General features: G+C 38.1%; 1 protein-coding gene across 1 annotated transcript; it reads left to right on the top strand.

The window, feature by feature from the left end:
- Positions 1–1,768: 1,768 nt before the first annotated feature.
- LOC145982347 (uncharacterized) lies at positions 1,769–7,041 on the top strand. Its single transcript, XM_083115904.1, has 2 exons — positions 1,769–3,634; positions 7,030–7,041. The coding sequence occupies exons 1-2, from the start codon at positions 1,769–1,771 to the stop codon at positions 7,039–7,041; spliced, it is 1,878 nt and encodes a 625-aa protein (XP_082972030.1).
- Positions 7,042–13,545: the final 6,504 nt, after the last annotated feature.

The raw sequence follows: 13,545 nt of genomic DNA, 5'->3' as shown, positions 1-13,545 counted from the left end.
ACAAACATGTTAGTGTATCTTCTTAGTGGTACTAGTTTACTATCCTCCTTCGGACAGATTTCTTCATTTCTACAAAAGAAACTACTTACCGTAATAAGTTCCTGTAGTATTGTCTAACATCTGGAAGGTGTTTTGTGTGATGTAGTAATGTTTCATAGCGGAAATTCAATCATTGATGCATAGCCCCACGAACCATTTCCGGTAAGGTTAGGTTAGGTAGGGTCACAATAGGTTACAATAGTTAAAAATTGGTTTCGAAAAAAATATGCGTAGCCCCACACAACATTCTCGCATAGCCCCACACACCATTCCCGCATAGCCCCACAAACCATTTGCGGAAACGTATGTTCTTCAGTTACAAAAACACTTTTTTTAAAAAAAAAAATGATCAAAAAAACGTGAATACACGTTAAAAAATGATTCGCGAAGCAGATAGGTAAGAAGAAATGTCAATAATTGACGAAACTCAGAAGTTATGGGTGTCCGAAGGATAGTAAACATTTACCACAAAGGCACATACTTACTTACTTACTTAGTCGATCCTCTTCTACCTTGCGGTGTTGAGGTTTCCCAGAGGGTCTTCCATCGGATTCTGTCTCGGGCCAGCTCCTTTGCTCTCCTCCACTCTCCTCCTCTAGCCTCTACAGCTGCCTTCACATCTTCTTCCCATGTTCTTCTGGGTTTCCCGCGTGGTCTTGCTCCTTGCATCTTTGCATTCAAGGCTTGTTTAGCTATTCTGGAGTCTTCCATTCTTTGTATGTGCCCAAACCATCGTAACTGGTTCTGTTCGATTCTCTCAAGCACTGGTGATACGCCCAGGCTAGCTCTAATGGTCTGATTCCTAATTTTGTCTCTTCTTGTTTTCCCTTCTATTTTGCGGAGAAATCTCATTTCTGAAGCCTGTATTTTACTCCTATGTTTATTTGTCAATGTCCAGGTTTCACTACCATAAAGTAATGTAGGTAAATATATCACTTTATACACACGGATTTTCGTATTTTTGGTCACTAATGGATTATTTAGGAAATTTCTCTTTAGCGCATTAAAGAGTCTCCCTGAGGCTTGGGATCGAGCTATAATTTCACCATCTATTCTACCATCTTGCTGCACTATAACCCCGAGGTATTTAAAATCTGTAGTCTGTTCTAATGTCGTTCCATTATTCAAAGCAATCTGATGAATATTTGGCTGTCGTGCCATCATCATGGTCTGAGTCTTTTTATCATTTATCTTCATACCCCTCTTTTTTAACTCTTTTTCCCAGATTCTCACGTTCTTTTGTAAATTACTTTCGGAATCTCCCAATATTAATATGTCATCGGCGAAGGCACAATGGTTTATATATATTGGTTTTAAAAACCTCGCTCCCAGGGCGAGCCTCAGCTACTGGGCGGGTCGCAGGTGGCGGATAGCGAATGGCCCCCAGATATGGGGGTTAGCTGCGAATAAGGGGAAAGCCGAATAAGCAGTCCCGGACCGAGGCAAACTGCTGCCTTGCAGTGAGAGGGAGAAACCTCAAAGGCTAAGGGAAGAAACCCTAAAAGAAAATCTAGCAGGCCGAGGGCTATAAGGGAGGCAGCCCCTCCCACAAGGCTTTGGAACTAGGGCTGATAACCCGAGTGTCCGAGATGAAATTATTAAAAGAAACTACAGAGGAGAAACCGGACTGATTAAACTGTTGACGACCAAGAGAGGGAAAAGGATAATGAGAGTGGCAACCTGGAATGTACGTGGACTTGCTAGAAAGGAGTTTGAATTAATGACGGAAATGGTGAGAGCAAAATTGAATATATTGGCGGTGACAGAGACCAAGAAAAAAGGAAATGGATATGAACAAATAATAGAACCAAATAGTGATGAAAGGTTCCTAATGTTTCATTCAGGCGTAGGCAAAGAACAGAGAGCAAAAGGAGGAGTGGCTATAGTAATCTCCGAGGCCTACAGACATTATGTTAAATGCTGGAAATTCATCAATGAAAGAATAATCTTGGTAACTTTAACCTTTAACAGTAGCATAAATGAAGACACTACTTTTATTGCTATATATGCACCAAATGAAGATGATATAGCAGAAGAGAAAGATAGATTTTACGAAGAGCTGCAGAGGACAGTGGATGACACTATGGGAGCTGTCTTTGTATTAGGTGACTTTAATGGCAGAGTTGGAAATAACATAGAAGGAATGGAAGGGCTGTTAGGGAAATACGGCGAGACGCACCAGAATAATAATGGGAGAAGATTACTAGATATGTGTGCAGGAAATGATTTTGTAATTACGAACACAATGTTCCCACATAAAGAAACACATAGATATACAAGAGAAGTCCCCAGCCGAAAAGAAAAATCTATTATTGACTACATATTGACACAGAGGAAACAGTGGAGATTTATCTTAGATGCAAGAGCATATAGAGGTTACGAGATTGGAAGTGACCACTATTTAGTAATTATTCAGTTACATGTTAATATCAAGACCAATGACCCTGGTGATAACAAAAGGAAACCTAAAGAAAGAATAAAGGTATATAAATTGAGAGAAGAGGCAAGACAAAAAGACTATCAAGAGGCTGTGAAACAAAGGGTGGAAACATTGGAATGGCCCACTATGAGAGAAGATAAACTGGAAGAAATATGGAGTTTATATAAAGAGGCAATCTTAGGAGCAGCGGCCGAAATCTGCGGAAAGTCCAGCGGAAAGCAACAACAAAGAAGAACAGCATGGTGGACGGAAGAGATAAAAGAAATGGTAAAGGAAAAGAAGCAACGGTGGAAAAAATACCTACTCACAAAACATTTAAGTGACTATGAAGCTTATAAACATCAAAGATTAGTAGTGAAGAATATAGTGAAAGATGCAAAACAACAGTCATGGGAAAAATTTGGAGAAGCAATGGAAGGAAACCTACAAAATTACCAAAAGCTGTTCTACAAAGTATTAAAATCGATGCGAACAGAGAAGCAATGTCCTCTTAAGTTCATAAAAGACAAAAGTGGTAACCTCCTCCGAAGTGAAAATGACATTATGGAGCGGTGGAAAGAATATTTCCAAGAACTGCTTGGAGGAAATATGGAAATTGGAGAAAAGGAGAAAGAACAGACTGAGGAAGAAAAACAGCAACACCAAGAGGAGGGAGAAACTGAAGAAGAAATAACTATGGAGGAGCTAAAAAGAGCACTAAAGAAAATGAAACTAGGCAAAGCGGCAGGACATGAGATGCTTAAATTCATGGGCAAAAGTGGTCAAGACATACTACTCAAGATTATTAATCTAATTTGGAAAGCAAAGAAGATACCAGCTGAATGGGAGTGTAGTGTCATTGTGCCAATATTTAAAAAAGGAGATAATAGAGACTGCAAAAACCATCGTGGGATATCACTATTGAGTGTGCCGGGGAAAGTATATGCGAGGATACTAGAAGATAGAATAAGGAAAGTAGTAGAGCCACAGCTAGACGAGGCACAGTGCGGATTCCGACCAGGAAGAAGCACACAAGACCTCATATTTACCATCAGACAAATCAGTGAAAAACTGATGAGATATGGAAAAGAGGCACATATGGCTTTCATAGATCTAGAGAAAGCCTTCGACACCATTCCGAGGGATGAAATATGGAAAATACTAAAACAAAGAAAGGTTAGCAATCAATTAATTACAGCAACGCAGAGTCTGTATAAGAAATGTAGAAACTATGTCCGCACCTGCAATGCAGAGTCTCAAGAATTTGAGACTATAGTAGGACTTAAACAAGGATGTATCCTTAGCCCACTCCTCTTTATCACCTTATCACAAAGGCACATATTGAACAAAATCTTAAGCAATCGCTACAACTCTGCAATAGGTGTTAGCAGAAGTAAATCGAAATCAAACCATGTCAAAATTGCATTCATAACATGATGAAATCACAATAAAACAAAAGGAACTTGAGCAACTGGCAACTGGAAAGATACGAAAAATACTCTTTCAACATTCTTCGTTGAGGTTGTGTGATTCAGAGCCTCTCTCGGAAAAATTGTCGATGTTTCTCATAATGCATAACAAGGAAATAATTTATAATTTCAATTGCAATTAAGAGACCCACAAAAATTGAATTTTTGGTCCCCAAGAAAAGAAAACTGGCACATGTTCGATCTATTACATCCCGATTTCATGGTGATACTCTCACCAATTTTTGGTCGTAGGTTCCTAGACATGTTTAATAATGAAATCCGGGAGAAAATGTTGATACATACAATGCTATTTAGTAAATTCTTAAAAATCTAACCGTTACCAAAAACTGCCTCGGAATGCATAACTTTTATAACTATGTAAATATTAATAACTCTGCAAGTAAATTATAACATTATTTTTCATTCTCTGTACTATTATCGAACTAAATCAGGTGTCACTTACCTTTCTCAACGTCGTCTTCAGTAAGAAAAACATTTAACTCGTCAGTCGTCACATATCCTTATCCACTTTGGCCGCCATCACAAAGTCACAATCGACTTTCAAACACACATCGATTATATGTATTTCGATATAAATCGTTATGTGAAATTATTATGAAAAAAATTCTCCGGAGGATGAACAAATCAAAGAGCACACCATCGTTTTTACGTCTATATTTAACTAAATTCATTGAGAATGTTCTTTGCTATACTTTCCGGCAACAGCCCGAGGTTCGTTTTGTCCTGAAAGAATTTTGTTCTTCATTTGGTTGCCCTAAGCTTTACATTGTAGCGCAATAGAAATTGAATTCGCACTATTCGTTCACATTAGGTAAGTGCGGGACAGAAAATTTCTGGTCGGGACGGGTAAAATTCACCATTTTCCTAGTAAATCGGAAAATTTTCGGGACGAGAAATATTTTATTTTTCCCGACACTTCATGAAACTCGAATTTTACACGCTATTTCCAGTGATTGTTTTTAGAGGTGTGTGCGGGACAGCATTTTTTGGGTCGGGACGGGGTCGGAAATTTTTTAAATTCCGACATTCTCGACGGGAAGTCGGGAAATTTTCGGGACGGAAAATGTTCAAGCTCTGGAAATATCTAATTCTACACGTCATTTTCACTTTAAGTGATTGCTTTTGCACATTTTTTAACGTTAAACAGAATTTATTTCTCACTGTAGGGTCTTGCTGATCGACAGGGGGAATTTTACTCCCTCTTTCTCGTTTGGCATAACGTCACTGGCCACTGTACCAAACCTTGAATGCAATGTTGGGCAAACCTACAATATGGGCGTAATTGACAACCATGTCTGCCAACAATGTGAATCATTGGCCCAACGTAAGATATTCGTTGGCTAGAACTACCAACCACTTCCCAACCATGCCGACAATCACCCAACGTTGGCCCAACAATGTGTGCTACATGGGTGTAGTTCAATACCAATTCAGGATAACAAAACTGTTGGAAAACAAACTTTGTATCGAAACTTTCCAGGATTTATCCATGCTCTTAAGCCGCGTTTACACCGGGGTTGCTCACACATGTTACCAGCAAATGTCGTTAATATTTCGAAGAACGCTTGTGAATTTCTTATCAACATCTCATGTTTTCAACAGATTTCCCGCGTTGGAAACAGAAATGTTGTTATCCACTAGAAGTCGCTACAGATCAAAGGGCACTTCCCCTACAATTAGCTCCTGTCCGCAGTGAAGGTCTCACCCAGAATCTTCGGTCTTATCTGTTTCGACAAAATGACACATGCTGCCACAGAGAGTACAACGTCCTCCACGGTCGGCATCTTGCAGCCAAAATGTTAACAAAAGTTATTAACAAAAGTAAAGTGAAAGTGGTGTTATGGCTACCAACATTTTGACAACATCTGTTATTAACCGTGTTGGTAACAAAGAGTTCATAACGTTTGCAGGGAACATTCGGTGTAAACGCGGCTTTATCCATCCCGTCCCCCTTACTCCGTAACGGTTGCCATGTGTCAGGCACTCTTTATTCCTCGAACCCCTACGCATGCAGGATCTTCTGTGGCTAAAATTTATACACGCACGTTGCATAACTGCACGATCGTGGTTTTTGAGAAAAGAATTGTTGTAGAAAGGACGTTAAAATTCCCGTGATGAGAGTATTGATCGAGGCAGAAACTGTAGTTGAACCTGATATGTTTTGTTATGGTTAGGCCTAGTGGCCGTAGCGGTTAAAAAGTTGGGTGATTTGTTAATTACAAAGAAAAAATGTTTTTCCTACTTTTGTAAAGCGCCGAGATCATGCTTTTTTACTAGAAAATGTCTGTGTTCCTTGTAACTTACCTTACCTTACCATCCGGCGCTACAGCTCCTGTCGGGCCATGGCCTCCTCCACTATGTCCCTCCATTTCTGTCTGTCCTGGCATTTCTGTTTCCATCTTGTTACTCCTATCTTGTTTAGGTCCGTGCATACTTCTTCTTTCCATCTGCTTCTAGGTCTTCCTTTCCTTTTAGTTGAATATAGCTTACTCTCTATTATTCTTCTCGGCATGGCTTCTTTTGGTAGGCGGTATACATGTCCTATCCAGCTGATTCTCCTGGCTTTAATAAAGCGTACTATATTTTTATGTTTTACTAGTTCCTCTAGTTCGTGGTTGTATTTTATTCTCCATCCTATTTCTTCTCTAGTTGGTCCAAATATTTTTCTTAATATTGCTCTTTCAAATACCATTAGCCTTCTTTCTGTACCTTTGGTCAACGTCCAAGTTTCGGCTCCATATGTTACTACTGGCCTGATTAATGTATTGTATATTTTCATTTTTGTTGTTCTTGTTATTATCTTACTTTTCAGCAGATTTCTATTTGCATAATATGCTCTATTTCCTGCTCTGATCCTTCCTTCCACGCATCTTCCTATGTTATTTATTTCATTTATTTGATTTCCCAGGTATTTGAATTCATGTACTACCTCGAACTTCTTATTACCTATCTCTATTTCTTTTCTTCTTTCTGGTTTTCGTGCTATTTTCATATATTTTGTTTTATTTATGTTTACTTCTAGGCCCATTTCCTTAGTATAATTCTCCATGTCGTTAAATACTTGTGTTAACTTATTCATAGATCTTGCAATGATTGCTATATCATCTGCATAAGCGCAGATTTGTGAGCTTTTATTAAAGATGGTACCTCTTTGGTCAATCTGTTTTATAGCATCATTCAATGCTATATTAAATAGTGTAGTCGACAATCCGTCCCCTTGTTTTACCCCTTTGTCAAATGTGAACTCTTCACTGAGTTGTCCTTTTACTTTTACTCTTGCTGAGGTATCCATCAGAGTCATCTGTACAAGTTGTCTTAGTTTTTTGGGTATACCAATTCTTTCCATTGCTTTACTTAGTTCTTCTCTTCGTACACTATCAAAGGCCTGTTTAAAATCTACAAACAGCACATGTAGTTCGCTCCCATGTTCATAATGTTTCTCTAATATTTGTCTAATTACAAATATTTGGTCTATGGTGCTCTTATTTTCCCGGAATCCTGCTTGATACTCTCCAAGGATGGGTTCAATTATTTCTTGTATCCTTTTATTTAATATACTCGAGAATATTTTATATCCAACATTTAACAATGTTATTCCTCTATAGTTGCTACAGTTGTATTTGTCTCCTTTCTTATAAATGGCACATATAATCCCTTGTCTCCATTCGTCCGGTAGTTCCTCCTTTCTCCATATTTTACTAATCAGCTCGTGTATTTTCTGGTATAGTTGTGCGCCTCCATGTTTAATCATTTCGGCTACCATATTATCACTTCCTGGTGCTTTATTATTTTTCAATCTCCTGATTGTTTTTGTTACTTCATCTAACGTTGGTGGTTCTATTGTTTCTTCTTCCTCTTCTTCTGTTTCCCGTTCTGTATTTCCGGCTTCTATTCCATTTTCTCTTCTTGACAGTTTTTCTTTGAAATTTTCTGCCCACCGTTTTCTGATCTGTCTTTCTTCATACAGCATTTCTCCATTTTTATCTTTACATCCTTCAATTTCTGGTTTATATTCTTTTGTAAGACTGAACATGGCTTGATAGAATTTTCTTCTCTCATTTTTTTATCTAATTCCTCTACTTCCACTAATCTTTGTTTTAAATATTGTCTTTTCTTTTGGGTACATATTCTTTTAGCAGCTCTTCTTGATTCTGTGTACCTTCCACAATTGCTTCTAGTTTCTCTCTGTAACTTCTTTTTTCTTGCTTCATTCTTCTTCTGGATGGCCTCTTCGCATTCTTCATCAAACCATGGTTTTCCATATTCTCTTTTCTTTTCTCCTATTTTCTCTTCAGCTGTTTTTAATATTATTGATTTTATATTTTTCCATTCTTCATTACTATTCCTCTCTTCTATCTCTTCTGTTTGCTCAGTAATTTTTTCATTAATGGTGGCTTTAAAGGTTTCACACACCTCTCTATCTTTAAATTTATCTGTGTCCCATCTTTTTCCTAACATTCTTTGTTTACTTCTGTCTACTTTAACAATTTTTAATCTTATTTTTGCTCGCACCATGTAGTGATCCGAATCGATGTTAGGTCCCCTCAGGCTCCTGACATCCATTATCGATGACCTATATCTTTTATTGGTGAGAACATGATCTATTTGGTTTACTTCTTGGGTTCCTGGAATCTTCCAAGTTCCTAAATGAATGTTTTTATGAGGGAAAGTGGTACTACTTATTATCAAATTGTTTCTTAAAGAAAATTGTATTAAATATGCTCCGTTTTCATTACTTATGTTGTGGATAGTATGTTCTCCGCTAGCCTTATATATGGCTTCCTCCTTCCCAATTTTAGCATTAAAATCACCAATAATTAATATCTGGTCATTTTTTGATATTTTCTCATATGTACTTTCTAATAATTCATAAAATGTCTCTTTTTCTCTATCTTCTTTTTCTTCAGTTGGTGCATGTATTGACAGCAACGTTAGATTTCTAAACTTTCCTTTTATTCTCAATCTACAGATTCTCTCATTTATTGTTTCTATCTCCAATATTTTCTTGCTGGTTTCTTTCTGAATCATAAAACCAGTTCCAAATAATCCAGTTCTTTCTCTGGTTCCACTATATATCATGGTAAACTCTGGTCTTCTTATAATTCCACTTCCCTGCCACCTTATCTCCTGTAATGCCATTACATCTATCTTATATTTCATCATTTCTTGTGCCATTTCCATCATTTTTCCTGCTTGTAGCATAGTTTGGGTATTCCATGTTCCAATCCTTATCTCGTAGTCCTTTAGAAGTTTGCCAGGTTCGTTTCCTTTATATCTTCCTTTCCGAGGCATAGTGTTTGGTTTCTGAACCATTTTTTCTTTTATGGGGCCGGGTTGTTAGCCCTGCGCCCAACCCCCAACCTGGAGGACCAGGTAATTTTCTGTTGGGGTGTTCTTCCCCTAGCCTTTGCCAGTCCCCTGGCTCCTGCAAGGCAGCAGTGCTGATTTTGGTCCGCCCTGGCTATGCCAGTACTATATATATCTATATAGCATTCCCCTATCCGCCACCTGGGGAGGCGCCCGGTTGGAGATCAGCAACTCCTGACCGGGGTTCCTTGTAACTATTCTTTTCTATTCAAACTTACGTAGTTGTGGAGCAAAAAACTGTGCATGATGACTAATTGCGACTTAAATATAGGGAGAAATGCAGAGCTCATCCTCATATTCGCGATTAGTCAAAAGTGACAGAAAAGAAAAGTGAACTACACCAAAACAATCAATAATGTCCAATTACCATCCTTTTCTTCGTTATTTAGTTAACGATACGATACGCAGTCTCAAGGTCATGTTTCATGATGCCGGGGAAAAGATATTCAGCTTCTGAAATGTCACTTAAACACGTGGGTGATAGAATTCAAAACTATACGCTCCCCTATCCCTTCCCCTCACACACATATGCAAGCGCAGACTAATTTATTTGGGAGTGTTAAGGAGTGTTTCAGTAGCCTATCTGGACAATGTCATACGTTCATTTCCCCCTTTCACAGAAACCATTTTACCTTGTGGTTTATGGGTATGCATAATCACCTTAGCACAGGTTATTATTGCTATTATTGTGACGGTATTTATACTATTTATATGTGCCGCCACTGAAAATCGAGTCCGAGACATCTTGATTACGGTGACTGCTATATCAGTTTTGCAACCCCCCCCCCCCCCCGCTGAGGAACTCATTAATGAGGCTATATATAAAACCAGTAGCGTAATTTCTCGTGCAGTTTGTAGTACGCTAAATATTTACACATAAAGAAATCTAATTAGAATTCAGTAACACAATTGTTATGCAAGAAAAGCTGCATGCTATGTCGAATAAATTGAATAAGAAGAATATACAGTCGAAATTATCTTGTACTTCGCCAAAATGTGTGTCTTGGAGTCTGACCCTGAACTGTATTTATCAGACTAACGAGTGTCTGGTGCCTGGGTTGTGTCGTCCATATAGGTTTGTGATTGTCACTTCATCAATCTGATCGTATTACCATTCACCCTCATCTTCGCAATTATCGGCAATGAATATTTGAAAGAAGCGCTGATCCAGAAACTGTCTGTTTTCATTTCTTCAGCTTTGGTTTCAAGTTTGGTCCTGAAAATTGGTTAACTCGGATTTGCGACCAGCCAAAAGGGATGGCCTCTTTCCTCTGGCCCAATTCTTTCAAGAACTTTAATAAATAGTCGGGCTGTTTGCTTTGCTTTATATCCAGTGTAAGCTTTATATCCAGTGTAAACTTATTTTTTCTCGGGGGCCACATATCTTCGCTTACCTAGGAACCTTTGAATCCTTTATTAAATCTGTTTACAATTTTAAATCTCCTCTCCTTGCCTTCTTTCGTTTATATTTGAATTAAACTTTCAATTTTACTTCCAGGTAATTAGTTCTTACTAGTGTTGGGCAATATATAGTCACGATATTTTAGAACATATATCGTGTCAGCGATATATCGTCACGGCATTTGGCGATATACCATTTGCCTCCCCCCAATAAATCAAGATTACATTCTGATCTACCAGCAGCCTCTTACGGTTAACAACATTTTACTGTAGTATGCAATTTTAGACTAAATATTTGGTCAAAATTGCCTGTTTTACCCTCAATTTTGCAAAAAAATATTTCTTGCTTGCTTCGATTGTAATATAAACATTTCTACACGTCACATTATTTTGAAAGAATTTGCGACCTATTCAATTAAAATGTTTCCTATATAGCTATTTCTATTTTGGTTATTTTACGTCACCGATCTATTTCGTGGATGAATCCAGACAATGATGTGGAATGATAAAATGTTGAAGGTAGAATTACGATGTCCATGACACCATATTATCGAGTCTATTCTTTAGATTTAGCTATACTTTGTATAACAAGTATTAATGCAATCTTTCAAACCAGAATTTTGGTAATAGTTTGAGACCCTCAACATTGGCCCATGTACGCAATTGGATCTCCGACGCTGTTTTTTCTTGCTTGTGGGCTAGGGGACGTCAAGGAAGGGGAGGGAGTGGGTGACGCCGTTTTTGGCTGATTCCAGGGTTGTCGCTTGAAAGTACGGAAAGGGGGGAGACTATGCCATTCCTGTTTTCTCTGTGTTGGTACTATTTGAGGGCAATTGACCTGAAAGGGAATGATTGTCTACAGTCGGATTAAACATTATGGAAACTCGAGTTTGAGCTCCAATCAAAACATTAACCAGTAGAGCTACGTATTTAAATTTCGTCACGATTGGACCACAAGTTTTTTTAATTACAGAATCTCAAAGAGAGAGTAGTTTGGAAAACACCAAAAAAGCGGCATTTTATTTGGTTCTCACGAGGATAAGAAATTGAAGGCATAATTGAAAAAAATAGTTATTATAGCTTAATTCACAATTCAATAACTTAACTGGCTAATTTTTAATTCGAGAGCAAACCCGAGTAGCCATAATTTTGAATTGGACGGTAGTTCGGCGGAATCTTTCTTTATTGTTTCATTTATGACGCAGTGTTTGCAAGAGATCGTGATGATTAGATATAATGAGATATCGCTGTTCGGGAACAGCACATGTTAACGGCTTGTAAAGCAATCGCCTGTTCTCTGTCCCCTTAGCACATTTTAAGTCTTAGCGCCTTTCAACTCATTCAGCAAAGTGTCATGATGTTTTAACTTGATATATAAATAGCAGATATTAACATACTAATTAGTTTAATAATTTAAATGAATAATAGAAATATGGGTACACATAACACGTACGCAAAATTAAAAAGTATTTAATAAATTGTGTTTCAAATCGGAGAAACTTGAATTCAATTTATCATCATAATTATTTTCTTTCTTTCACTTTCCGATCTCGGAATGTAGTCTTGAGGCTTGGGCCCCCTTCTCTCGCAGTGCGGTGTGTGCGAAGTCACGTATACCACTAACACTGCGTATATTTTTCGGGCGAAGAGAGACAGCATACAATTGTTGCAGTAATCAGGTCATCTTATCATATTATGCCCTATAACTCCACAGTCCACACTCCCGTGATATTCAGTCATGGCGCAATGCACAGGGAACAGCTGTACTTTACTGCATAGACAGGTCCCTAGCTCCCCCCTTCCCTGCATTGAGGGAGCTGCTGCTATGCCACTGGTCACCTCTGAAACCTAGTTTGTTCTTTTTTATGTCTTATATTTTGTTCAGTTATAAGCCCACGAAATGATTCCCTGTTCAAAAGGGACGTGGGGGGGCGGGGGAGTTATGGACTGTTAGGTTAATTTGTGCAGTTATGGACAGTACGAAGCTTTGTCGTTGGCCAGGCCACTGTTTTTTAGAAGTCATTTGTATTTGATATTTATTATTTATTTTACGTCTCTTTTCTTCCATTTTTGGCAATTCACGACGATGAATCTTGATTATGTTAAATGGATGAAGAGAGACTCGCAAAACAGCCTCGTCCAGGCTGACGGGACTCGAACCCGGAGTGTACGATCACCCAACGCACTCAACAACAGAGTCGAACTTTTATAAATGGGGGAATTAATCTTTTCGCACCATATTTCTCAGGAAATTACGTTACGACTATGCGTCAATCAGTGAGTGAAAATATGAATATATGTTAATAATAAGTTGAGATAGGATTATTTGTGTGTAAAATATTTGTGTTCGACGTAAGAAAGTGAAGAGAAAAAGCTGTATAGTTTGATCGGGTGAACAGGCTCTTTCGTTGCAGCTGTAAGGGATTAAGGGATTAGCGAGCTACCGATAAGTAGGTCAGTGGTACAAACATGGTTCGAACGTCGATCTCTCCTTCTCAGGACGAAGCAGCCGAAATAGGCTGGAATAAAATACTTGAGTGATGCGGCAATGAACTTTCTTATGAGGGAGCAATAGAATGTAGTTGTTTTTTTTTTATGTGGTACCATATAGGCAAAATTAGAATAAAAAAATTGACATGTTGTATCATAATGTGGAGGAAAGTAAACGAACCATGAAAGAAATGAGCGTCCGGCTGGAAGATAAATTGGATAAGTTAGAAATTAAAGTATATTAATTGAAAGAGTAATGTAGTTTAATGTAGAAAGATAGGTCCAATGTTCCATTTGTAACATTTTGACTATCTACTCCGTCCGCAGTCAACCACCGGT

The sequence above is a fragment of the Lepisma saccharinum genome, unplaced genomic scaffold (assembly GCF_977018435.1).
Source record: "Lepisma saccharinum unplaced genomic scaffold, izLepSacc3.1 HAP1_SCAFFOLD_142, whole genome shotgun sequence".
NCBI classification, from domain to species: Eukaryota; Metazoa; Arthropoda; class Insecta; order Zygentoma; family Lepismatidae; genus Lepisma; species Lepisma saccharinum.
The sequence above is the reverse complement of the archived record's forward strand: the minus strand, read 5'-3'. Positions and strand labels throughout refer to the sequence as shown.